Consider the following 27166-nt stretch of genomic DNA (forward strand, 5'->3'; position numbering starts at 1 on the left):
GCCATGCCTGGTCCTCATGGATAGACATGGGTAATACCCATGGTTGAGTATGGTTGAAAGGAGTCAAAGGTTTGTGTAATACCTGGCAGTCAAATGTACCTGCAATGATAACTAAATTTCATCTCAGTCAGATTAGATAAGCACATGAATCCAGGGCTAAGTCATGCCTTTTGGATCCCACACTCTGGTAAACACAAAAGAGTTCTGTTGTTCCTCTGTTTATAAAAAGCCTTCTACCAAGTCCGTGCTTCGCATTCTGAGTCACTGAAAGAAATCTAATTCTAGTTTTCCTTCAAGAGCCAGTGGTTCCACCTCTCCATCTTCCCTGACAGAAGAGCTCCTGGACATGGATACCCAGAGAAACCTGTTTACTCACTATTCCTGCCTGATTTTCTTTAATTCTAACAAATAAAACAGATATGCATGCCCATATCCATTCCCTTTTTATAATCCACTTGAGACATATAACATCCTCTTACATGTCAAATTTTTAAAATATTGAAAATTGGGGCATCTGGGTGGCTTTGTCCATTACGTGTCTAACTCTTGATTTCATCTCAAGTTGTGATCTCAGGGTTGTGAGATTAAGCCCTACATCAGGCTCTATGCTCAGAGGGGAAGTCTGCTTGAGATTGAGATTCTCTCTTTGACCCTCTGCCCCACCACCACACACACATTCTAAAATAAACAAACCTTTAAAAAATAATAAAATATTTAAAATAACTCCAATAGACAGGTTTCTTATCAAATGCTTAGTCCTAAAAAAAGAAAAAAGTAGAGGGATCCAAATCATGGGTAATTTGTTCACCTAGATATAAAAGAAAAGAGGAGAGCTTTGCCCTAAATCTGCACAAGTACAATTTTTTGACTGGTTGTAGTTCCAGATGGTAAGCAAATACTTTACCCATGAACAGTCTCTTTTATTGGTCTTGTTCCTTAACTCAAATACATCCCACATCCACTCAAGTCACTGAACTGACAGAAGCATTACAATGTAACAATTAAGCCAGCTGTGGAGGCAGGTTCCCTCCTGATTAAATCCTGTTCTCCCACTTAGTAGCTTGGTGACATTTTTTTTTTATTTTTTCAGTGTTCCAAGATTCATTGTTTATGCACCACACCCAGTGCTCCATGCAATACGTGCCCTCCTTAGTATCTACCACCAGGCTCACCCATCCCCCAACTCCCTCCCTTCCAAAACCCTTAGTTTGTTTCTCAGAATCCAGTCTCTCGTGCTTTGTCTCCCCCTCCGATTTACCCCAATTCACTTTTCCTTTCCTTCCCCTAATGTCCTCCATGTTGACATTTTTGACATATTTTTACCCCTCCCTCTCTCTGGTGACTACTTTCCTCATCTGTAACATGGGGATAATAATAGCACCTACCTCACCAACTGATAAACTCATTGCTGAGTGCCCTAAAGTGATTATTAACATTGAGAAAATACTGTACCATCTTACTTAGTTCACATAACACAGCCAAAAAAGCTAGTTAGGCTACTACTGCGTCTACAGTAATACAGAATACCAGAGCCACACCAGAAAGCACAAAAAGATGATTTATTATTTCTGACAATTGCATAGTAACCTTTAATTTATTCCTAGCATCACAAACTAAAAGACAACTTTGCTCCTCAATTAAAAACATATACTCTGAAAATTAACTAGGTAGTTTTTAAACATTTAATGATTTATACAATATCTTAAAAATCTTTGCCAGGCTAGAGATTAGCTTTACCTTTATAAATCTCCACACAAAATGAACAAATCAAGGCAATCAATTTTTCTTTTGTTCTACATTTTTAAATACCACCCTTTGTTTCCTTTGAAAGATTTTCATCCATTCATTCAAAAATATTTTGAGGCTCAACTGCCCATTTAAGACAGAATGAGAGAATTTTAGAAGATCTGAACTAAGCACTGTTTTGACTGAACCGAAGCAAGAATTCTATCAGGGTCCTTGTGGGCCTCCCAGTCATGCCCTTCCGCAGATATGGAACCTCATCTTTGTTGGTCATCACACCTGCTATATCTAAATGTGCCCACTTAGGATGAGTCACAAATTCTTTCAGGAATGCTGCAGCTGTACATGCTCCTCCAGACCTAAAGAGAAAGACAAAAATCATTTTTTAACCCCATGTAAACGTTCACTGAACATTTCCATTAAGACTTTCTATTCTCACTAAGTAGCTTCTATGACGAGAGAGCAAAAGTCAAGTTTATGAGATTAAGAGCATAACCCAGAACCACTTTCAGAATATTTATTTTCAGACATAGCTTTAAGCAATAAAGGATCAATTGTAAGTTCCTCTTTCCCATGGTAATGAATTCACCTATTTTTCATTTCTTTCCCTTATGATTTGTTTAAAATGACTTTTAGCTGTAAAAACCTGCAAAATTTTGAGCACCAGATGGAAAAACCTTGAAAATTAAAGACATTTGAAATTAGGGTTTATGAGCACTGTATCAAAAGGAAATTGGCTCACTTTCTGTGAAAGGGCATAAAATTTAAAGTGGTCATTTTGGTAACCAGTGATTGTAAAAAAAAATGTACTTTTATAGCTCCTTTTACATACCTGTATTTTCCAATGTTATTAACATCAGCAAGTTGGCAATCTACAACTTGTCTCGTATAATGTTCAAAGAGAGGCATCCTCCAGACACGGTCCCCTGTTTCAATACTGGCCTAAAGAAGAAATAGGTATAATAGTTGGAGACTGCAAGAAGTAAGCTCTTGTTAAATTCACAGCACTAAAGTATTCAATGCTGGAAAGCAAGAACTGTTCTGACCTCTAAAACAGGAAACTATGCAACCGGGTCCAGAAACATTTCAGCTAATCGAAAGATTGACTAAAGAATTATAAACGAAACCAGGAATGTTATAAAACACCCCACAAATCTGTAGGGCATTTGCCCAAATCATCAATTCTTACGAATGTCAATTTACAGTAAGATGGTATTCAGCAGTACATTGACTTTATGGGATTGATTATGCGGAAACAGCCTTTGTGATACTTGTCAGCTCAGAGTGCTAAGGAATACATGTCTGAAACTGCATCACTGAAGACCAGAGCCCAAGACAGGGTGACCTTATGTATTCACATAATCATACACACACTCATTCACATTAATCAGTTACTGAATCTCGACAGAGCACCACCAGGTGTTGGGGCTGTAAGGGCCTACTTAGCCAGAGCGAGCCATTTTGTTGTTTATGCAGTAAACTTAGACTGAACCTGCCCCTTCCCCCCAAGAGGAAAGTGCTTAGAAACAGAACTGGTGAAATACGGCCAAATAGCCCCAATAACAGAGCACAGATATCAGGACATGTCAGGCTAGGCAAAAATAACAGAGCCCAGATACAAGGACGTGACTGGCCAGGTGGAAACGTCCAATCAGTGAAAGCGCAGGTATTACCTCCCTACCCGCCAAGGACGTATGCGGCCAGGTGGAGATGTCCAATCAAGTAAAAGCGCATGCAACCCCCGCCTTTTGGGCGCCAAAGGCACCAATTCTAGCCAAGGTCACAGGCTGAATTAGATGACTATCACGGGGTAGAATGTAATTCAGTTGGCCACCTGTGTGTGGCCAGGCTCAACCACATGGCCTTTACTCTATAAAAGTTAGTCTGTGAGGCTGGGAGGGGTCGCCTCTTTGCAAGAGATGGCCCTGGCCGGTCAGTTTGATTCTCGATGCTTGGCACAAAATAAAGCCCTGCTTAACTTTCACTTTGTATCAGTCTCGTCCTTTTGTCTACGGACCCTTTCAAGGGCTACACAGAAATTTAATATCTGAGCCATCAGAAGGCCCAGAGGCTGGAAACAAATACACAGACTGTTTTAATATACTGTGGTCAGAGAGAAGACCCAAAAGTGAAAAGTCAGGAAGCAGCAACAGAAGCCGTTATTTGGAGACATGAGTAAACAGCAGCTGGATCAGCCCCAGTGTTGAAAGCAGCTGCCTCTGGGAAGGAAGACTGTAGACTGTTGTAGACTGCTGACTGGTACTTAAATGTTCATGCACACGGAACTTTTTTTTTTTTTTTAAAGCTTAAATTTAAAAAAATCAGCACTGTAGGTGCTTAATAAAGAGGGACACTGAATGCATTACAGGCCAGAGGAGAGTCCCCTGCCCAGCCTGCACAGAGACAACTGAGCTGAACGTCACAAGGGTTAGGCAGGAAGGGTAAATTTAGGACCATAAACTAACATCAAAGATGTATTCAAGGACATTCTGGATTTGTCTCTCAGTGGCAGGTAGTAAGCTCCTGGAGGTACCAGAGGGAGCTGTCTCATTACCAGGCAGATACACAGGGTCTGGAGCTTAGGAAAGAGATGGGAGCAAGCAGCAGAGAGGTGCTAGCTGAAGCCACTGGGTTTCCCCATGAAGAAGGTGGTGGTGGGGAGGCAGGGAGAAGAGAATGTGGTCTAGGGCCGAACACCCACCAAAGGGGAAGAAGAAGGAAAAAACTGACAGAGGCGGCTAAAACAGAAATCAGTGAAGGAGCGAACCAGAGAGATGATAACAGCAGATTGGGGTGTCACCAGGAGACTGGAGTTGCAGGCTGCCTCCAGCCAGTCTAAGTAAGGCTGAGTGGGGTGGGCTGGGGAAAGCTGCAGGCAGTGGGTAAAGGAACTGGGGAGGGGTTGATAGGAGCTTGCTGTTTGGAAGAGGTAGGCTAGCTATGAACAGTGTGCACAAGGCATAGAGCATAGCAGTCAGAAGACGTCCTTATCACCGCCCACAAATGGACAAGCCCTACTTAGTCACAGCCAGCATTCACTAAAGGTCATTACTTCCTTGACAAAGTTGTTCTCATAACATTTTCTGTCGCAGGGAGTCTGCACAATGGCTTCGGTTCTGTGCATCACTTGCACATCATTCTGAGGCCACAGGAGGAGAGGAGAAACATTTTGCAACATTTATAGAGAACCCAAAGCACACTGAATAGAGTGTATTGTATTTTTAATTCAAAGGCAAATCTATGACATAAAAATCACTTTAACACAGGGGTAATAAAACAGTAAAAATTATTATTCTACTACAACAATTCAATCATATGTCATTTTAGTCTCTACCTATTATTCCTACCTCAAATAGTTTGTCCCACAGCCAGGATGAATTGGTAAAGACCCCAGTGGCACCAGACCCCAAGGCTATGTCCATGGCACCTGCAAGACACAAGGCTTCAGGTCAGTGTTCAGTCTCTCCAGGCATGATAGGTTTCTTTGCTGCTGAAACCAAAACTTCACCCTGTAATTTGATTTTAATATCTGCTTCACTTTCAAAACTAGAGAAGCTTCAGAAATCCTTAATGTATTTAATATCTTCCTACTTTCTCAACTAGAATTCAACTTCAATTATTAAGGAAAATGTAAAAAAGGAAACAATACCAAATATCACCAGTAACTTCATCCTCAGCATAACCATTACAAGTTTTTAGTATTTCCTTCCAGATTTTTTTCTGAACTTTTAAAAAACGTAATTAAGACCATACTGTTCATGTCCAAGTATGTGTTCTTCCTCTTATGCTTCCTCTTTTAGAAACAAATGTTACAAAGTAGTTTTAATGATCTTAAAAGTCCATCAGGTAGAAGGTATCAAAATTCACTTCCTATGGGACATTTAGGCATCTCTAATTCCTCAACATTTTTAATCACATCTGTAAATATCTGCTATTTAGATTCTCTGCCCCTTTTTCTTTTTTTGGGAAAAAAGTATTAGTATTTTATCGTAACATATTTGTTTCATCTGCATTTCCTTCTCCAACAAAGGTGCCTCTGTCGGTTAACTTCTCTTTTTACATTTATGTATGTTTTTTTAAAGATTTTATTTATTTATTTGCGAGTAAGAGAGCATAAGAGAGAGCACAAGCAGGGGGGAGGGGCAGAGGGAGAAGGAAAAGGAAACTCCCCACTGAGCAAGGAGCCTAATGCGGGACTCAATCCCCAGGACCCTGGGATCATGACCTGAGCTGAAGGCAGTTGCTTAGCCAACTGAGCCACCCAGGCGCCCCTATATTAATATACCTTTAAAAATCAAGTTAAAAATCCACTTTCAGGTTCTTTGCAGGCACACATTCCTGAATGTCAATCACAATTAGGTGCTGCAGCTCAGCACCTTCTCTAGTTCTGGTACCAGCTCCCAACAGTTTCCTTTGTTACTCCCCTGGCCCTGTGCAAGCTCTGGGGCAGGGATCATGTTTGATTCCTAAGTATGTGCTGAGGGCCTAGCACACTGGAGCTCAGTATTTATGCAAAAGGAAAGCAAACCCCACTATCTTTCAGTAATAGGACACTCCTGGAACATCAGAGGAGACACCACAGAAGATGAAGGAAAATTTATAGTTTTCACAAGTCATGTCCAGGTTGCCTTTTTTTTTTTTTTTTTAAAGATTTTATTTATTTGACAGAGAGAATGATTGAGAGAGGGAACACAAACAGGGGGAGCTGAAGCAGGAGGAGTAGGGTCCCTGCTGAGTAAGGAGTCCGATGCAGGGCCTGATCCCAGGACCCCAGGATCACAACCTGAGCCGAAGGCAGACACCCAACAACTGAGCCACCCAGGCACCCCGCCAGCTTGCACCTTAATCCTTAAGTATAGCTTTGCATGGTGGCTTCTCATGCACTGCTTATTAGCATCTCCCCCAACAAAAATGGATAGTTGGAAATACAATTATATACACTGTTTTGTAGACTTTTTTTTTAAACAATAAACAAAACTTCTCGGGACGCCTGGGTGGCTCAGTTGGTTAAGCAGCTGCCTTCGGCTCAGGTCATGATCCCAGCGTCCTGGGATCGAGTCCCACATCGGGCTCCTTGCTTGGCAGGGAGCCTGCTTCTCCCTCTGCCTCTGCCTGCCATTCTGTCTGCCTGTGCTCACTCTCTTTCCCTCTCTCTGACAAATAAATAAAATCTTTAAAAAAAAAAAAAAAAAAACTTCCCATATCCTCCCATTTCTTTGAAGTTGGCATCACTGGTTGTAGGACACGCAGTGTGTGATCCCCTAGATTTGCATGTCTGTGGGTAAATATTTGCACACATCTCTGACTTAAGGAATACAGCAGAGAGCCATCATTTCATTCTGTTTATCTTGGCTAACCCCACCAGCCACACACACACCACAATTACACAGACTCTCCAGGGAAGGGAGCAACACGTAAGAAATCCATTCCTGTGTGTCACGAGGGCACTGAATTGTATATTTTCTCCAAAAGTCACAAAAAAATTACATTAATAGTTGGTTAATCATAAGGGATGTCAAACCATTGATCATTTAAAACAAAAAGTAGTGACCCATTTGTAAAACCCTGTGATTCTGCATGACATTTGGGCAGCTCTGTCTGTCTGGTCATCTGTTCCTCAAGGTTGTTACTCTTCTACCTCCCAATTCTCTCTCAAGCCTATCCACATCTCCCTACTGCTAGTGCTACCATCATCATCCACAAACTGGACTGCAGTAATAATGGTCTTAAAAACCAACAACAACATAAACTACTGGGAATTTCCAAATACACATGAAGAAAACAGTATAATAAATGCAGATACCTATTAATCAGCATCAGCAATTACCAACTTCTGGGCAAACCTGTTCCATCTACACCCCCTGCCTGACAGATTATTTTGGAGCCACCTGCACATACTGTAACATTTGTCTGTAACATACACTCACTCTGTAACATACACACACACACACACACACACACACACACACACACACATACATCTACAAGAGTCAACAAGCACACTGCTCACTAACTAGCTGGCCTGCCAGTCCCCTCAGGCCCTTCTCCACGGCATTCTGCACACTACCAGCACCGGCCCTTTCTCGGCACAAACATGATCTTACTGTCCCCATAGCTTCCTGCTGCACTTAGGCTCAGGACAAACCCCAGAAACACGTCAAGGCCAAGCTGGGGTCCGGTGCCTCCTAATGCTGGCCTTGTGTACCCACCCCAGTCACACTGTGCTCTTCCCAGTCCCGTTTGCCATTATCCTCACACACCCCTAAGTGAAAGGCGCCCTCCTCTGAGATGCTCTTCCTTCCCTCCTCCACCCAGCGATGCTTCCTCTTTCAGATCCCAGCTCAAGCAGCAGTTCTCAGCAAGATGCCCCATCTTCAAGTAAGAATGTGATATCCTCTACTAAAGCAGTAGATGTAAATATTTAATATGATCCCAGTTGAGATCAAGGCTCTAAAGCTGATTTCATTACATTCTTTAGAAAATGCTCTATTTTCTACATACAATGACAGAACTGCTACCATCACCAATTTCAGAATTACCAATAGCAGGAACCTACTTTCCGTATTCTTTTCCAAGGCCCATATGGAGCCAAAGGTGCTAACTGATCAAGTTATCAGAATTGTTATAGTCCCACAGAAGAATCAAAGCTCCAAGGAAGGTGCTGATGTCACCACTCTCTTTTGATCCTAAATCACAACCTGCATGAGGAAAATGAAAAGAGGCAGCACTACTGAATGGCCATCCCCTGAAAAAGCCACGGCTTTTTGGTACAGGCCTGCCTTTTCAAGGATAGTGGACACTGGTTTAAAGTCTGCCAGGTCAGGGCCATCACCCTGTATCATCTCATCTCATCTGCACAGAAACTCCTCCTGTCAGTGAGGCATTATTATACCGTTTTTTACAGATGAGACAACTTTGGCCTTGTCCAAAATCACATGCTATTATCTTGGTTAACATGTTTATCTTCTTGGTCTTGCAAGACCAATTTAAGATCAGGGCCTCCATCTCTAAAGACTGTGTACTTCCTCCCAACATGAACCTGGGGTTGTAAAGTGTTTCTTATTCTCCCCTTTGATCACAGCAACTAGAACTCCGAAGGGGCTCTGTGGGTGTGTGGGGAACTTCAGCCAGGCCAACACCCGGGCAGTATAAAGGCTCACCCCTCAGCTTGCTCTTAATATCCTGGGGCCAACTTTCCCACCCTCAGACTAGGGGGGAAAAAAAGGGAAGGGATGGGGGCTATGATTTATTTACAGAAAAGGTATACTACCACCCACCTCACCACTGCCCCCCAACCACCAGACTCAGCACCCCCAACCTCCAGCTCCCCTTTGCTAAATCGAGCAGGGAGAAAGAAGACCACAAAAATACTGTAATGCTGGCTTAAAAAAAAAAAAAAAAAAGACTCCTAGCAAATGTATGCACTCTTGTTAGAGCCCCATAAAAGGAAAAACATGAATTGATTTCTGCTATAATAAAGGCTCACATGAGCGGAGGACAAATTAAACCCAAAAGATTTTTTTTTTTTAAATCTGAATTTTAATCTTAAAAGAGGCAGCGACAGAAACAGAATGAACCCTGGAAAGAGAACAGTTAGATGAAAGACCACTACTATTGGCCACCTGCAGCAAAGCAATGCCTATTGTCGTCCCTCAGGGAATGAGTTCAGAACTCACAGACCCAGTGGGCTACTCGCCTTCCTTTAGCCAATGTCTGCCACACGCAGGGGGCTGAGTTAAAGAGGCTTCCTAAAAACTCCTCCAGAACTCCACTACTCTGCTAGGGTAACACGGGCATCCTAGGTACAGTGCCGCAAGGGGGGTCAGGTAACTTGCCCAGGGCTGAAGGGCTGTAAGAGGGCCAGCAGGGGACAGCGAGCTGATCTGGACATTACGCCTCACTGCCTCTGTTAAAGGAGGACCTTCCCACCCCACCCCCCCCGCCATGTTTTTCTTTATAACAAGTACAAAAAGTTCAGAAAACTCAGCTAACATCAGATACACTGCGATTAATACAAACAGCTCCTGATTTGGGGATCTATCACTAATATCTTCAGATCTGTATCAAACAGCATTCATACCACAAAACATCTCAAGTCATTTGCAGAGGGGACTCTGGATGAGCTGATGTAACCTGCTTGTTATTTCTTCAGAGTTGCAGCCTAGAATGTTTTAAAACAACAAACCTGATGTTTAAAACAGTTGACAGCTGCAGAACAATTCCCCTGGTGAAAGATATTTGAATGCAGGTGGAACAAGCCAACTTTCAGAAAAATCATGCCTTGAGTTACGGTGCACACCCTACGCCAATGAGTGTGGCTTTTTTCAAACAAAGGCAGAAAAAACACACATCTGACCTGTCAGGGTGGCGGCATTTATGATGATCTTTGGGTTAAAGGTGTGTGCATAACAAAGGGCATCAGCCAGAATAAGCCTCCCCTCAGCATCGGTGTTATCAACCTGAGAAGAGAAGGGTCAAAAGAGTTAGGGTCAGAAAACACGTGTCTACAATAGCAACACAAGATACAACACTTCAAGTTAAAAGTGAGGAAAGCGAGCGTGGCACTTGCCAGAGTACCAAAAACATACGTATACTTCAATTAGAATAGAAATCTATTTAATCTGAAGAGCAAATATTATTTAATAATCCCTGTACACAGAGCTATTGCCCAAATGCTCATGACTTTGGAAGCAGAAATAAATAGCAAATGTCCAGCCCACTGTACCAACAAGTACGCAGCAGGACCAAGGGAAAATTTCAGAATTTTCTGAAGACAAAGAGACTAACGAGTTTGGAAGGTTACAGTGAGGCAGCGGTCCAGCTCTCCAGGCAGGAGGAACTCTTGCAACTTCAGCAACTTTGTAAAGTTGTTTCAAGTAGGCTCCACACCCAGCATGGAGCCCAACGTGGGGCTTAAATCCATGACCCTGAGATCAAGACCTGAGCTGAGATGGAGTCCCTTCTTTTAAACAGTGGCCAGGCATTAGGGGCAGTGTGTGCACGCATGCAGGTGCCCCAGCAGAAGACCCTGCAGCCACATCCCTGGGGGTGCGGAGTCCATGACTCAGGACGCTGTGCTCCACCCGAACACCAAAAGGGAAGAAGTTAATCATGCATGGCACAGGTCAAGCTCTAGAAAACTGCTCACACTCTTCCTGCCTGGCCATGCTGTGCAAGGCTTGCTGCAGATGTGTGGTAATTTGTGTGCATGGTTTACAGGAGGAAGAGTAAGATAGAGAAAATATTTTTAAAATTCCCATGAAGAAATACTTCTGACTTTGTATGAAAATTTGTATGAAAAACTCCCTGCAGTGAAGATACCACCCTCCCCTCAATGGAGCCCATGCTCCGCTTCCATTCAAGGTGTGCTTATGTGGTGACTGGAGGTTCCTCTAGGATCACCAGAATGGGCAGGGCTATGTCTGGCATTCACACACCTGTATGGTCTTCCCGTTCTTGGCTTTGACGACATCCCCAGGCTTGTTCGCTCTACCACTGGGCATATTTTCACAAAGAGGGGCCAAACCTATTGGAAAACCATATATGAAGGAACATGGAATGTGCTGGGTCCACACTCAACACCCAACGGACCCAGGCCACTGGTGGGCCGTCAGAAGTATGCCACAGACACCCAAGTGATCAAATGTAGCATCACCAAGGACTCGACTGACATCGTGTGCACCAGTCACAGGAAATGCATGTGTTTAATGAAAGAGTCTAGCCAAATAATCCAAATTGTGGACCACCACAAGACAAGCCTGAACTCTTCAAAACTGCCAATATCAAGAAGGAAGAAAAAGGGCAGAAAACACATTTCGGATAAAAAAAAACAAAAAAACAAAAAAAAAAACAGGGACCTGGAAACTACATAAATGTGTGATCCTTAACTGGCTCTTAGGTTTCAAAAATAAAAACGAGTGTGTTTGTGTGTGTATACAAAATGAACATTTTTGTAGACAACTGGGAAGTCTGAATTAGATGACTGTATCAATCCCTGGGAATGATAATGGTATGGTCATTCCACAGGATGTCCTTGTTCTTAGCAGACAGACACATGCTGAAGCATTCGGGAGTGACATGGCATGTCTGCAACTTACTTTTACAAAACAAGACTAGGATACTGGCAGGGAAGGGGGAGGGTGCATGTGAGACAGACCTAACGGATGTGACACCGGGGAAGTCATTAACCAAAGCCTCCCCCCATCCCCACACTCCTCTGAAACATGGCAAACTCCCAGCATTGTGTCTGACATCTGGAGCTCCACGAAGAGCTGCTGCGGACTGAACGCTTTTTCTGTCTCACGCATTTTCTATACATCGTGCCTCATAATCAGCCACAGCCCCTATGAGACAATCACTGCATATGCCAGCAATGCCCTTCCACTCTGACGACTGAGCATTTTTCACTGGAGTAAATCACAGACTTGACATTTGTGCCCCTGCCCGCTAAATGCTTTTTGCAGACGTACCAAAAAATCAATTCTAGCTACAGCCCGTGACTGCGAAACACATTTAACTCAATCAGTTCAGACAAGACAACACTTAGCTCAACAGCTTCTGCTTGATGAAAACCGTTTCTTGGTCTTTTCAGGTTAGAGGAAACCATGTCTGCTGTCTGTTCTGTCAGACTCCCCAGGGCACCCCCTTTTGCCCCCTCACCTATGATGTTAATGGGCAGGTTCAGCTTGGCAGCAGACACGATGGCCGAACAGATTGTGGCAGCTCCTCCCATGTCTGCCCTCATGAGGTCCATATTTGCAGAGGCCTTGATGGAGATGCCACCACTGTGGGAGAAAAGGACAGTGTGCAACATCAGTGGCAACAAAGAGGACCCAAATCACTTCCTTAAGAGTGAGTATATAAACAGAGGCACTATCTCCTTTGCAAAGAAAATTCAAATTTCTGAATTGAGAATCCAAATGATTTCAACATTTTAAAAGAAGATATTGCAAACTTTGCAAAAATATAAATGGGTCTCTTAGCTCATTTTATTTCTTTTTGAATGAAATGTAAGTCGTGTCAGTGGAAATATTACTATATCATGCGATCTGCGCTGCTCAAATCCCATCTCTGTATTTGCCCATTAACTCGTAACACCCACACAGACTTGTTTTTTCAGCAAATTTTATGAATTGATCAACTTATTGAACCTGAGGGTCAAGAACTGTTAGGAAAGCAAAGCCAACAAATTCAGAAGACTGGAAGGATCTCCTTCAAGCTATGCGACAGAGGGACACCCCTAAGGTGTGTTTCATCCTGCTGATGACAAAATACAACCTGAATCAGGCAGACGCACAACGAAGATGCTCACCCAGGGGTGCCCGGGTGGCTCAGTTGGTTAGACATCTGCCTTCAGCTCAGGTCATGATCCCAGGGTCAAGTCCCCCACCAGGCTCCCTGCTCAGCGGGGAGCCTACTTCTCCCTCTCTCCCCCTGCACCCCTGCTCATGCTCTAACACTCTCTCTCAAATAAATAACTTCTTTAAAAAAAAGAATGAAGAAAAAACATGCTCACCCAAAGCCTTAAAGACAATGCTCAAATGTGAGGGCTCTGAAGGGTTTCAGTTTTAGCAAAAACCCAAACTACTCCCCCAAACAGGTTTAACTACGTAGTAACTTCCCTGCTTCCAGTCTACAAGAGTGCAGAAACTTGCTTCATGGGCTGGGCTTGGGGCCCGGGCTCCAGCTGTTGGGTTCTGAGACCTGCTGCCAACCTGCCCTTGTGAGTCCAGAGTCTACTCCCTGCACGGAGGTCTGCTTTCCTTAGAGATCAAGTCCTAATTCTCATTCACCTCAGAAGCACCTGATAATGGGATGGCTGTCAATTACACCTAAAATTAAAGATGATCCACTGGCTCAGAATAAGGAAAGAAACACACTCTTGGTTCAAGAAGTCCACAGAGAACCCCAAGGTGGCGGGGGAGCAGGGAACACAGCAGTACATGAGGTCGTTCTGTCTACTCACTCTTACTCTCCATGAGCAGGACTATGCATAGTTCAAAGTAACCGCCAATCAAAGAGCAGCAGTTATCACTGCGCACCTTTTAGATCCCTCTCAAATCCATCCGTTTTTCTTCTATTGCATCCATCCTGGTGAGGCCACCATCATGTCACTGGGGTGTTTGCCATGGCTGCTGTAAATCAGGTCTCCCTGTATCAGTCTTACCCCCCTCATTTTATTCCTCACACAACGACCTTTTTTACCAAAATAAAAAATACCTACCTCAACAAACATCCTGGTAGCCTTTGTGTGTGTGTGTGTGCGCGTGCGTGTGTGTGCGCACATGTGTGTGCATGTAAAAAATCGTAAGCTAATTCTAAAACTGGTATGTAAATGCAAAGGATGCAGCTAATGTAATTTTGAAAAAAAAAAAAACCAGCAAAGCTGGAGAACCCATATATCACTACATATCAAGACAAAGCTGTACTCACTAGATACTTGGTCGCAAGGCCCTGGGGGAAGGACAGAGAGGCCAGAGTTAGGCCCACAATAATATGGCCAACTGATTTAACAATGGTGCAAGGTAGTTTAACGGAGAAAGGATAGTCTTTTAAACAAAGTTTTGCAACAAATACACATCCATATGGAAAGAACAAAAAGAAAACCACAAGTTTTCGACAGCATGCACAAAAAATCAAAATGGATCATAGCTTTCAATGTTAAAACCCTAACACTTACAGAAGAAACAGGCTTTCCTTAGCTAGAAACCCTTCAGTTACTTCAATTATTCTTAGAGCAAAGTCCAAAATGCAACTGGGCCCAGAACCACCCAGCTCTGCCCACCTCTCCAGCGACTGTGTGCTTCCTTCCCTGCTACACTCTGCTGGAGCCACTCTCCCATCCCTCAGGGCCCGGAGTTCCCTCGTCCTTCCCACCCTGCAGCCTCCACCAGGCTCTTCCCTGCCCTACTCCCTGCTGCACTAACTCCTCCTACCATTCCCACCTTTTTTTTTTTCTCTTTAAAGATTTTATTTACTTGACAGAGAGAGAGAGAGAACACAAGAACGCAGAGCAACAGGCAGAGGGAGAAGAAGGCTCGACTCCAGGACCCTGGGATCACACCCTGAGCTGAAGGCAGCTGCTTAACCGACTAAGCCACCCAGGCACCCCTACCATTCCCATCTTCAGCTAAACCTGTAACTCCTTTAAGGAAGCTTTCTCTAAACCCAAAGACTACGTCAGGTTTCCTTGCTAAATTACTCTCATAGCACAAATTCAAGTATGGATTTGTATTAACCATAAGTTTCATACTGAGTATTAATGCTGCATCAAGATATTAGCTCCAGACAGCATGAAATCTTCACAATTAGCAAGACAATTAAAAACAGCATAACTTTCACTCTAATTTTTATTTGCTGTTGTGCTTTATGACAGACACGGAAGTCATATGTCCATGATTGCCTACGGATGTAACTTAAAAATCAATATGCATAATGTGAACAATATGAGCTTGAATCTTTTAGTGATGGGCTACAGAATGATTGTTTGGAGCCCAATGCTTTGAAAGAGAGAAGGTGGACCTCTGGGTGGAAGACAGAGGAGGCTAACATAAGGAAGACACTGTTGGCCTCCAGCTCTGCCCGGGCTGGGTCTCACAGCACCTGCAAGCATTCCTGGGAGGACCGCACTCATTCACATTTCAGGCAGAGCATCTGAATGGGTGCACACGTGTACTGGGGACACCCAGATTTTATGGATCCATACAAGCATTTTCCAAAGTAGTTTCCATAGACCATGAGTCCCAAGAGAACTAAATTCCCTCCAAAAGGATGCCTAGAAAACACTATCTTCTGTGCCCTGAAAAGTCCTGTAGTTAAAAAACAAACCAACCAAACAAAAAAAAACCCACAACAAATAGCTCAGGTGTTTTATCTACTTTAGTTTTTGCCCAAGTCATCCTTTTTAACCCTCGTGCTTAATTAGCAGCCAATGCCTCCCACGGGAAATATGGACCTACACCACCTCCTCCACCTCAGCTTCTCCTAGTTTGGAATAACCAGTTCCCAATTCTAAAAAATACTTATGGTTCAATAAGATTAATGGGAGCTAGACTGGTCGGCTAAAGCAAGCAATCTGAAGCAAGCAAAGGGGCAATGCCATGATCCAAACAGCTGTCTCCCATTATTCCCATGAAGGCGCTTTAATATCCACACAGGAAAATCAAAGCCTACGGTGGAAAGATCTTAAGTCATTTTCAAGACAAACATGAGTTTGACATCTGACTCTATGTATGAGTGATGGGGCTCTGAGCAAATTACTGTACCTCTCCAAGCCATGCTTTCCTCACCTGTAGAAGGTCTGCCTAACTCCTAGGAGTAAGATCAAGGATCACACATGTAAGATGCCTAATAGACTCTCTGAGACACAATAAGCATTTTACAAATGGTAGCTTAATATATTTAAAGTAACATATAAGCCTGGACCAGACACCACGCTTGTGAAGCAAACTTTAAATAAACGATACAAGTACATACAGCGCATTCACCAAATGCAAAGCACAGAGACATAAAGAAGTACCTGTCAAAGGTAATTCCCTTCCCAACGAACACCAGGGGTGCTTCGCTTGCATTGGGGCTGCCTTTGTAGTGAATTTCCAAGAAGACAGGAGGCTCATCAGATCCTTTGGCCACACTCAGGAATGATCCCATTTCCTGTTCCTCAATCCAAGATTTGGGTCTATAGGGCGGAAAAAGAAAAAAGTCAACATGTTTGGTTATCTCTATTTCAAAATAACTTAGAAATTCTTATGTAAAACTCTTAAAATGTATACACGTGTTAATGCTTCCCTATCATATCCTACTTGCTTTCTGTATATTCTTGGGCCACTTGATTCTGAGCCTGTTTTCTCACCTAAAGAATGAGGCTGAGGCACCTGGGTGGCTCAGTGGGTTAAGCCTCTGCCTTCCACTCAGGTCATGACCCCAGAGTCCTGGGATTGAGTCCCATGTCTAGCTCCCAGCTTAGCGGGGAGCCTGCTTTTCCCTCTCCTCACTGCTTGTGCTCTCTTGGTATCTCTCCCCACTGCTCTCTCAAATAAATAAAATCTTAAAACAAAACAAAACAAAAAAACAACCCAAAAAACGAGGTCAATGATAGATCTGTCAAGACAAGTCACCGAATTACCAAGAGAATTCACCTATAACGTACAATACAATGTGAGTAACAATACAGAGTCAGTAAGTGTTTATTGCTTGATTTGTTCCCCCTAATCTACTGATCTCTATCTAAAGATTTCATGTAAGATAAAGTTAGCAGGGACGCCTGGGTGGCTCAGTTGGTTAAGCAGCTGCCTTGGGCTCAGGTCATGATCCCAGCGTCCTGGGATCGAGTCCCACATCGGGCTCCTTGCTCCACAGGGAGCCTGCTTCTCCCTCTGACTCTGCCTTGCACTCTGTCTGCCTGTTCTTGCTCTCGCGCTCTCTCTCTCTCTCTCTCTCTCTCTGACAAATAAATAAATAAAATCTTAAAAAAAAAAAAAGATAAAGTTAGCAAAGCTTTGAGACCATTAAGGACGCAGTTTCTGGGTGCAGTGCTTTATTTTTTGTATTTCTAAAAATGATTCCAAAAACCAACCGATAAAAACAAACAAAAACAAAAACAAAATCCAACAAAGCTATAGTCCAATGACTGGACTAAAGCATCACAATTCTTTGCGGTTTCGGAGTTGCTGGAATTTGACCTTTTCAACAGTGTCACACTACTTCTCACGGCTTCAAGTGCAGTCTGATGTCTGCTTGAAGTGGGAAAACCAGTAATTACTTAACAAACACAGGATCACTGGGGGTGATCCCAATGGGACAGCGTGTAATGCTACCCAGAAAACAGATGCCATATCACGATTCCTGGCAGGTGAGGGGTACAAAGGTCTTTGTATTGAATTCTGGCCACAAGAACTAGGCCAGGAGAGAAATCCTACACTCCCAACAGGCAAAGCAGGAAAACACCACACCAAGGAGTGCTCCTCCTACACTTGCCCACCCATTTGTTGCAACTATTAAACGTGAAAGGTATATATATGTATGCTCTTATCCCTGTGTTAAGCCACAAATATTACTTCAGAGAGGGAAGAACATAAAAACAGAAGGGATGACAATGAAAACACCACTTCAAAAGCAGCAAGGTTGTATGACGTGGGTATTTTAACCAGAAACTCCCAGTACTTGACGTACTTTATGAAAGCCCTGGTCTTCTGGAAGTCCCGTCTATACTTCTCTGACTTAGAGCCACCTACACTAGAGCAGGTTTGGTGTAGCTTTCTCTGTTTAATGGGTTAAACCCTGCCTGCATGACCTGCCTCATCCCTGCCTGAACCTTCCCTTGGCTGGCTCACAAGCCCTGGCAGTTTCCCAAGGGGCCACCGCACACGAGCTTCTACATCTGAAATGCCCAGACCAACTCTCTCTCCATCTGCTAACCTCTGTGCAATCTTCCAGACTCTGCTTAAGCCCCATTTTCATTGGCAAGCCTTTCTGGCTGTCCCAGAACCCTCCTAGACTAGGATCCTCTGCATACCCCCTTTCCCTGCCTATTCCTGCTTATAAGCTCTTCCTTTCTTTGAGGGCAAAGACCACCATCCCCAACCTTTATATGCCAAACACCCAGGCACACACAGGAAGTGCCCTCATGGGTGTGTAACCACACAGTCACCTTTGCTAACATAAAACAGCTCTGGTGTCTCCTCAAATAAGAACAGTCTTTGCCAAAACACCTTTATAGAGACTAAAGCTTACCACAGGTTAAATATGTGCCAGCACTTCCAAAAATGTCATCAAGCTCTAAGTCCTTTGTTTTCTATAGATTACACATTTTTATTCACTCTGTCTAGACCACAGGGATTTTCTTGAGAAGTGTGAACTGTGGTCACAATTAAGCACTAAAGAAGCCTTTTAAGTGCAAGCTCCCTTGAGATACAACACTGGACATAAAGAACTATTTAGGTAAAGGAAGTATCTGTTGATACTTTTTAATCCTAAATCCCCCAATGCTCAGACCTGGTTTGCATTTAGGGTTATGGGGAGATCACCGGAGGTTAAAGGGAATGGAGGGGCAGGCATTTACATCCCCCAGCCCAGCTGCTGACAATGACCTCTCAGGCCTGTTGGGGAACACCAGCTCTGGTAATGAATCTGGGAGTCTACAAGACACAGATTCTCATTTCATACCAACTTATGAATGTTGTGTTCTTTATTTCTGTCAGAAAGAGAAAAAACAGAAGGAGCTCACCCAAAGGAAACATGATACATAAATTCCTCAACAAACAAAACAGTTACCATTTGATCCAACAATTCAATTTCTAAGTACACACACAAGAGACACCAGAGTATGTTCACACAAAAAACGTACACTAACAATCACAGCCCCATTACTCAAAGTATCCAATAGGTAGAAACAACCCAACATATATCAACTGATGACTGCAAGCTGGCGGGGGGGGGGGGGGGGGGGGCGGTGGTGTGAGGGAGAAGACAGAAACAAAGAGTGCCTGCTAATGGGTACAAAGTTGTTTTTGGGGTAATGAAAACGTTCTAAAATTGATTGAAGTAATGGTAGCACAACTCTGTGAATACAGTAAAAATCGATAAGCAGCCCCCTTTACATGGTATGTATACTGTATGCTTTGTGAATTGTTATTTCAAGAAAGCTGTTACAAACACACACACACACACACACACACACACACACACACAGTATATACTGTGAAGTCAAGGTGCTCGTTCAAAGGCATGAAAAGAACCTCATATTGAGCCCTTAACCTAGGTTGTCTGTGGCTGTGAGTGGGTCACCTTATCTCCCTGGTCTTGAGTCACTCCTCTGAATACTGAGGGTGCTGGACTTTTAGGAACTCCAACACTCCTAATGAAACACCCTGAGTCTATGATAGGACCCTTCATTACCTGATGTGGACCTCTGTTTTAGTACTAGCACTTTTGAGATTCTTCTCAATAATTTCAGCAAATTTAGTTGGCGTCATCTCATTGGCTGGAGTCTCCATCAAGTGGCGTGCCAAGTTCTGCCCAGAAGCAAAGAGGACACCCTTCTGCCAGGCCTCCTGGTCCCCACTGGTGGAAGAAAGCACAAGATCACTGTCAGACAACCTCTCAAGATACTTGTTGCAGCTAGGAGGGCTCTTACCCTACGAAAACAAAAGGGGAAGACCCCAAGTGCAAAATGGACACACGGGACCTGGATCTTTCTCTGCTTGACTCAGGATAACAGGTCCCAAGAGCTAGAAAACAGGGCCCTAGCTGAGGAGGCAAGCATTTCACATTTCATGCGCATGAAAACGGGTAGACGGATGGGTCTCCAAAGTCCTAACTCTAACACACAAACCCAAGGAAGAGGTTTCCATCGTTCCAACAGCCCACTGTGTCCTCCTTCACTGCAGCAGGGATGAGGCAGCCCCCAGTGCTTGTATGGAGCAAGCACACTCAACAGTCCCAATGTGAAAGTGAAGGCCTTTCTGACTTCTTTTTGCCCAGGTCAGGGCTCTGAACACAAGTCCACCAAAGGGCAAGGACCAGCTTGCAAAGATAAGATACAGGCATGCGTGTCATGATCTCGGCTCTTCTTAGGCACAACAGGAATAATTTGCCATGTGTTCCACACTTAACAGTGTCTTTCAATCATAAAAGCCCTATGACATTGGCATTACAGCTCTATTGAACAAATGAAGAAAGTGAAAGAGACATTTTGGTCACTTTGCTGAGGTTACCCAGATAGCAAGTAGGAGAGCCACGATTCAAAGCCAGGCTGAATGGTAGCAGAGCTCTCATTTCAAACCACCCCCTCACAGATGCCAAACCCCAGGCTGTATCAAGACCCCACTGTCCTTACAGCACCATCTCCTGAAGGTCCCACCTCTGTCTATCCCTGACGGCAGAGGCTTTATCTCCTAGAACCCAGGACAGATAGGGCTGCAATGTAGTAGGTACTCAGTCAGACTGCTGAAAAATGACTCTCCCCACAAGCCCATGAGGGCAAGGACCCTAAGAGCCCTCTATCTGTATAACCTGGCATCTGACACAGTGCCAGCAGATGCTGGCTAAATGGAAATTATTCATAACAACACTTGCTGGACCTGTCACCTCATTCCTCCCTCTTCAGAGAGCTGACTTGGTTTGGCTTCCCTGTAACCAGCAAGCATGGAAGAGCCTAGGAAGCCATGGGCTGAAACCTGCACCTGGCGAAAGGCAGGAGCAGAGCTGTAGAGCTGTAATGCCAAATGTTTTACAAATGTCACCACACTTGTAAAACAGCTGAGGTGATGAGAGCAGTCCCAGACAAGCTGTGTGATGTGCCCACAGTGAGAAGCAGGCAGCTCCTAACCAAACGCCCCACTATCTGAATATCAGGAAATGCAGCCTGATCTTGGTTTTGTTCCAGCACCTTCCATGGAGCTTCGCAGATACAACAACCTTCTTCTTCTGCTTTAGGTCATCATACTCGTAGAGACCAAGCACTGCTCCTTCCGCAGCCGCCTGGGCATCTCCACAGGGATCCACCTCCACAGAAGAGATTTCCAGGTCTTGAACCTGCCTGCACCCCGCTTCAGAAGGACAGAGAAAAACCAGAAAAAATGGAGTCAGTCAGAGGCAACCCAATAGTGGAAGGCAGAGGCATGGTTGTAGGCTGAGAAAACAAGAGATCTGGGGTTCCGATCCCATTGGCACTTGACCTCTCTATGCGTCCTTCTGTGAAGTGAGCCTGTGTCCACACAGGTAGTGGGAGGACGGACTCACAGATAAAAGGGCTGGCCCGGCCCCTCGTAGAACAGGCCCTCAGAAGCAGCTGCTATTACTGTACAACTTCTGAAACACCAGAATTTCCTGACAAAGCTTTCCAGTCACCTAGAGCTGGCCAGATTAAAAATGGGAGAGGAATGATGACACTGAAATTATATCCATAGAACTGAGTAAAGTCCATTAGTAACAAAGCATTTTATGAAGATCAGGTCAGCAAAAAAAAATCCCAAATAAAAGTTATCAATGAATCACTCAACATGAACTTTGAAAGCAGATTTAACAAGGAGAGATGCTATCCACAGGGCCAAAGATCAATCAAGCTAATGATCACTGCCTTAGCAATGTCTCTCAAAGCATCTCTGACTAGTCTCTGTGGTAAAGGCCTCATTCTGCTGCTCAGCCCCTAAGTGACTCAGTGGCATCTACCTCAACGTGTAAACCATGCACGTGGCAAACTGGGACAGACACCTACCTCCGGTAATGAGTAAGAAACAAGCACCCCATACTCTGCCCCCATTTCCTTTAATTTTAAGTAAGAGGATTTTACATCATTTAAGCCAAGCAACACCAGGTTTGTATTATAAAAGGGAAAAAAATCCACCATCTGGTAAAAGAGAGCTCTAAGGTCAATAATGTAAGAGGCAGTAAGTAAATGGTCGCAAAACCTCCAAACACAAGCTACGGAAATATCAAAATTAAAATTTCAAAAGCTGACCTTCAGTATCTACGTTAAGGCCAGGCATACATGTAAGGGAAACTGAGCATTTGCTCAGGTGAGTGTTTTCTCTGAATGTGGTGGAAGGTGATGACGGATTTAAGCACCAAGCAGAGCGGAAAGAGACCATCTTAAAGAGGACATCCTCGAGCCTCTCCATCAACCTTGAACTTCGAAAGTGCAATCACCTGCAACAGCGACTCTGATGTTTTCTTTGCCTTCATGCCAGTTTTCCTGGTCATCGACTCCAGCTGCCTTTCTGCCGAGGCCGACCACCACCACGCTGGGGAAGTCCTGTTCAGCACACGCACAAGATCAACCCCTTCATGTCCTTACAACATCCATTTCCAGTGGGGAAGGGTCTGGGAGCTCCCACACAATTACCTTCACCTCCTCATAGAAACCTCCCCATGAAATTTGGTTATTCTGTTCTATTTTACCCTGTATTCTTGGTAAAACTGTACCATTTGCCTGTTTAGATATGTATGTATGTATGTATGTATGTATGTATTTGACAGACAGCGATCACAAGTAGGCAGAGAGGCAGGCAGAGAGACGGGAAAGCAGGCTCCCTGCTGAGCAGACAGCCCAATGCGGGGCTCCATCCCAAGACCCTGGGATCATGACCTGAGCCAAAGGCAGAGGCTTTAACCCACTGAGCCACCCAGGTGTCCCCCATTTGTGTGTTTAAAAGGTAGAGTAAGGGTAATCTTGCAAATAATTCTATGTAAGCCTATGCCACAACTATGGAAACTGAACAAAGAAAGCTCACAGACTGCAACGCAATGATTCTTAACACCCAACTGTCTCTTCACAATCTTAAGTAATATTTGTGGCTTAACACAGGGATAAAAGCATACACACAATCAAATACCAAATTTTCTGAATGACTGTGTAGTCACAATACTTGGCAGTCAGGAGGGGCTCACCAAGGCTTTGCCAAATAAAAATTTATCCTCATCTCTTACCTCATGCAGACCATAAAAGGTTCGGGTTTTGCCTGCTTTCAGAGGAGGTCCAGATCTAAAACAAGAGGAAATTTTTGTTTTAAAAACTAGTTGTCTCTGCTCCTTTGGAAAGTGACATATATATACCTTTCACATTATTAGAATACTCTGCTGCTTCTGTGAATTTGCTGCTTTTATGTTTTCATCAAAATACAGATTTTTCAGATGCAGCACTTCTAATTCTAGCTCAAAAATCATTTAGGAAACTTCCACATGGGATTTAGTACATACTTCTTTGAAAACAACTACAGAAAGCAATGCCTTGGTTGGGTAATGGGTGGCTACAGAGGGGGGACAGAGCACTGGATGAAAGCTAGCTCCGAATCTCCCATCCTTCGTAACAGCCAAGCTGACAGCAGTGTTCAGCAGGCAGGCTCTTGGGGTGCGTGGGGGGTTTTGTACAGATGGGATAATGGGCAATTTCCAAACAAACCAGATGGCAAAGATTATAGCCAAAAGACTGGATGCCCTGATGCCACAGCTGACAGTTATCTGTAGGAAGGCCAGGCTGTACTGTCCTCTAACAGTGGATTTTGGATTAATGAATTAATTACCGTCTACTGGTGAAGGACTGGGAATTGAGAAGGAATGCAAATTCTGTTACTCCGGTATTAGACAATTACTGTAATTATTAGACTGTATTCCAACAGGTTATCTATAATCCAAATAATAGATACTTGCAGTGGCTTTATGCTGACACTTCCCTTTCTGCCAAATGTGGCCAACAGCTCAGAAGGTGCTGGAAAGTCCAATTTTTCTGTACTTCCTCTAAATTATAGCTAATCTGAGTACTCTCAGTAGCAGGCCCCACCCAGATTTACTGAATTAGAATCTGTAGTCTAACTATACCCTCAAGGGATTCACTTGGAGACTCTGAAACTCAAGGCACACCAAGAATGGAGCTGTACCATAAACTGTTTTGAGCTCTAGTCTAGGGACTAGGATGAGTGTGGGATGAGGAAATCTGGTACTTCCCAGATCTTTCTGGGTCAGTCTCTCACAATCTGTTTCTGATTTGAAGTGGCCTGACTTCCCAGAACTGCAGACTCACCCCTACTGAAAGGCAAAGTACCAAAGTGCATACCAGGGGCAAATACTTTCACTTCCACTGAGAAGATAATGGCCAACTGACTTCCGTTCATTTTTACGTACTAACAATAAAGCATTGAAAAAAATTCTCTTTCGATTTCGGGCATTTTAAAACCTGGAGCCCATAGATGAATACTTACATGTTCAAAATTTCTCTCAACTTTCCAGACACCAATTTATCGAAATTCTCTCCTGCACTAGTAAACTGTGGCACATCATCTTCTTTGTCTTTACTATAGATTCCTAAAACAAGACCCTGAGAAAGAATAAACAAGAAAAAATAAGTATAATTAGAGATCGCCGGGAGACTCAGAGTTCCCCACGTACCAGAAGAAGCAAATAATTCCACCCAAACTGTGTTCCCCTCAAGGACAAAGCCAAAAAAGAAGTAAGTGCTGGGCAGTCAGCTACACTTACATCCTGCCTAAATGTTCCTGCAAAAGCAAGACTCCCAAGTAGTACCTGTCCTGGGTCTTCAAGGTGCCTCCCAAGAAAGGGCTTTCTTTCACAGCATAAAGGGTTTCCTTTACTTCCAAACAAAGAAGGGCAGAAAGGTGTTTTGTTTAAGAAAACAAGTCTGTTTTTAACCAAGTTAGACCACAAGGGGATTCAGAACATGCCACCCCAAAATATGCCACTTCTTACCTAAAAGCAGGTGAAAAAATTGCCTGTAAGAAAGGTGCTCTCCCTGAACTAAGAAGAGAACATTCTTATCCCCAGAGACTGGGAGTCAGCACCAAAATGGACTCACACAAACAAACCTACTAAAATAACCCTTGTCTTCCATTAATCTCCCCTCTCCATACTTCAGTCACTGTCACAAAATTTCCTGCCCCAGCCCAAGCCCCTCTGTCTCGTCACATCCCAACAATTGCTCATTCTCTGTTTAAAATGGTAATACAGGCTGTCAGGCCTCGAGGCTTATGGGTCTTCATTCTCCTTTCGAAGATTCCCACGTCCACGTAAAAATATCAAACAAATTTTGTACACTTTTCCCTGCTAACCTGTCATACATCCCTTTAATTCCCAGGTCCAGCCACAGAAGCCTGCTGAGTGGAAGGAAGTTTTCCCTTCCCTACAATCTCCAAATGCAAATCTCAGGTATTCTGGGATGCCACCACAGTTAAGCCAATGGCTGCACTTGCCAATACAAATATGCACTCTGGCCGATTCCTAGACTGAGAGAAGGATGCATCTTCACAGAGAGGCAGCAGGGGCAGTAGAGCCCTGTGCCCAGCATTTAGCAGCTTATCGTGTCATGCCTCAAACAACTGAAAGAAGGAAGTCAACCTGGGAATCACTATTTGTCTTTGCAGAGCAATCTTTAACTTTAAAATGTTTTCTGCCTTACAGCAACGCTGTGAGGTGGAAAGAACACGTACTCTTCTTCCCACAGACCAAGAGAGAGAAGAAACCTGGTCTGATCTACTGGCCCATGTCCACGAGAACTGAGCAAAAATCTTGATTCCTTCTCTGACAATCTCATCACCTTTCCACAAAATCACACTGGTACTTGGAGCAAACTGTTCTTTCTCTTCTTCATCAAAAAGATAACTCTTCTTTGGTGTAAATTTTCCAGATTCTCATTGCCCATTGCCCGGAATTCGGTGGAACCAAGTGGGGAACTAAGGACACAGGACCCAGCTGTCACCTGGAAAGGATGTTGCACAGTACTGGAAAGAACACAGGACAAGGCAACTGGTCCCCCTGCCACCTGAGGCACCGCTGGAGGCCTGAGCTCAGTCCCTATCTAGAATATTCCTTGCCAGACAAAGCCATTTTCTTCTGGTCGGTCCTTAAGCATGATACCCAAGCTGTGGCTTCTTCCACAGAACCATTCAACTTTCCAGATCCCCCACATCCCAATAGGGACCTTCATATTTTTTTTTTACTTCAATTAGATGAAAAAGCTTTTCTCCTGCAAGACGCTCTCCTTCTAATTTCAAAAAGATATGGGTCCCTGTGCAAAGCCCTTTTCCCTAGAGAGACGCTATTTTTCCTCTAGAAACTCGGGCAATTAATTTAGTCCCGGAGGAGCTGTTGTCCTGGCCTTCCACTTCAAGGGAGACTTGGGGGGCGGTGGTGAGTGGAGCCCGAGACCGGCCGCCTCTGGGACCTTAGAGGACGCTGCACCTCACCATACGCGGGCTCTGTCCTAGCTACGGTGGCAACACCACCGGCACTGTCCTTTCCTGGGGCACAGCGCGGGCTAAACAAAACAAGGCACAGAGTGCGAGCTCAGAACACGGTGGCCGCAGGTATCACTCTCTCGGCCGGAGTTCGGAACCTAGCACTCTCCGCCGCTCCGCACCCCTCCCCCCCCCACCAAGCAAAGGATGGAAGAACGGACACCCTCCGCAAACAGCTTGGGGGATGGGCAGCCCAACGCCACCTGCACGGGCGAAAGCCCAGCTCGGCAATGCCAGGGAACTTTCGAGCCGGGTTTTCGAACTTGGCGCAGAAGCCAGACACCGCGGTCTCGACCACCCCTCGAAGCTCCGGTCGCCCGGAGCGGGACTCCCGCGACGGCCTCTCACCTTCGTCATGTCTGCGGCGGCGAGACCCCGTGCCCAGAAATGCTTCACGCCCAGACGTCGGAGGACGACTCGCCCAGCAGCCGGAAGGGGCAGCAAGAACATCTTCCCAGCTCAGCCCCTGCGCCGCCCTCCGGCGAGCACGTGGTGATTTGGGAGGACGGGCGCCGGTCTGGGGGTGGAGCTTTCGGGAACAGCGTGCGCGCGCCCGGTGGGGTGGGGGGGCAAGGAGCCAGGGAGAGGCCAGGCAGGCGTCAGGGGCGTGGCTGGAGGCCACGAGGGGCGTGGCTTTTGGGTACGATCAGGCTTGCACGCGGACGAGCTTGGGCGGGACC

The 27166-nt window shown here is 44.6% G+C and overlaps 1 protein-coding gene across 1 annotated transcript; it reads right to left on the reverse strand.

The window, feature by feature from the left end:
* Positions 1–1544: 1544 nt before the first annotated feature.
* Positions 1545–27166, reverse strand: LAP3 (leucine aminopeptidase 3). Its single transcript, XM_082728146.1, has 13 exons — positions 26835–27166; positions 24438–24553; positions 23170–23224; positions 22390–22495; positions 21131–21290; positions 19639–19803; positions 16262–16420; positions 12403–12527; positions 11181–11269; positions 10100–10202; positions 5091–5170; positions 2576–2685; positions 1545–2102 (listed from the first exon to the last, which is right to left on the reverse strand). The coding sequence occupies exons 1-13, from the start codon at positions 26934–26936 to the stop codon at positions 1913–1915; spliced, it is 1560 nt and encodes a 519-aa protein (XP_082584272.1). The 5' UTR covers positions 26937–27166; the 3' UTR covers positions 1545–1912.

The sequence above is a fragment of the Mustela nivalis genome (assembly GCF_964662115.1).
Source record: "Mustela nivalis genome assembly, chromosome: 4".
NCBI classification, from domain to species: Eukaryota; Metazoa; Chordata; class Mammalia; order Carnivora; family Mustelidae; genus Mustela; species Mustela nivalis.

Excerpts from the sequence above, each read along its gene's own strand:
- LAP3 (XM_082728146.1), bottom strand. The coding sequence starts at position 26,936 with ATGTTCTTGCTGCCCCTTCCGGCTGCTGGGCGAGTCGTCCTCCGACGT. Across the intron at positions 21,291-22,389 it reads CATCAGAGTCGCTGTTGCAG|CGGGGTGCAGGCAGGTTCAA; the intron begins GTGATTGCACTT and ends GTCCTTCTGAAG. Across the intron at positions 5,171-10,099 it reads AAATGCCGCCACCCTGACAG|GTGCCATGGACATAGCCTTG; the intron begins GTCAGATGTGTG and ends TGTGTCTTGCAG.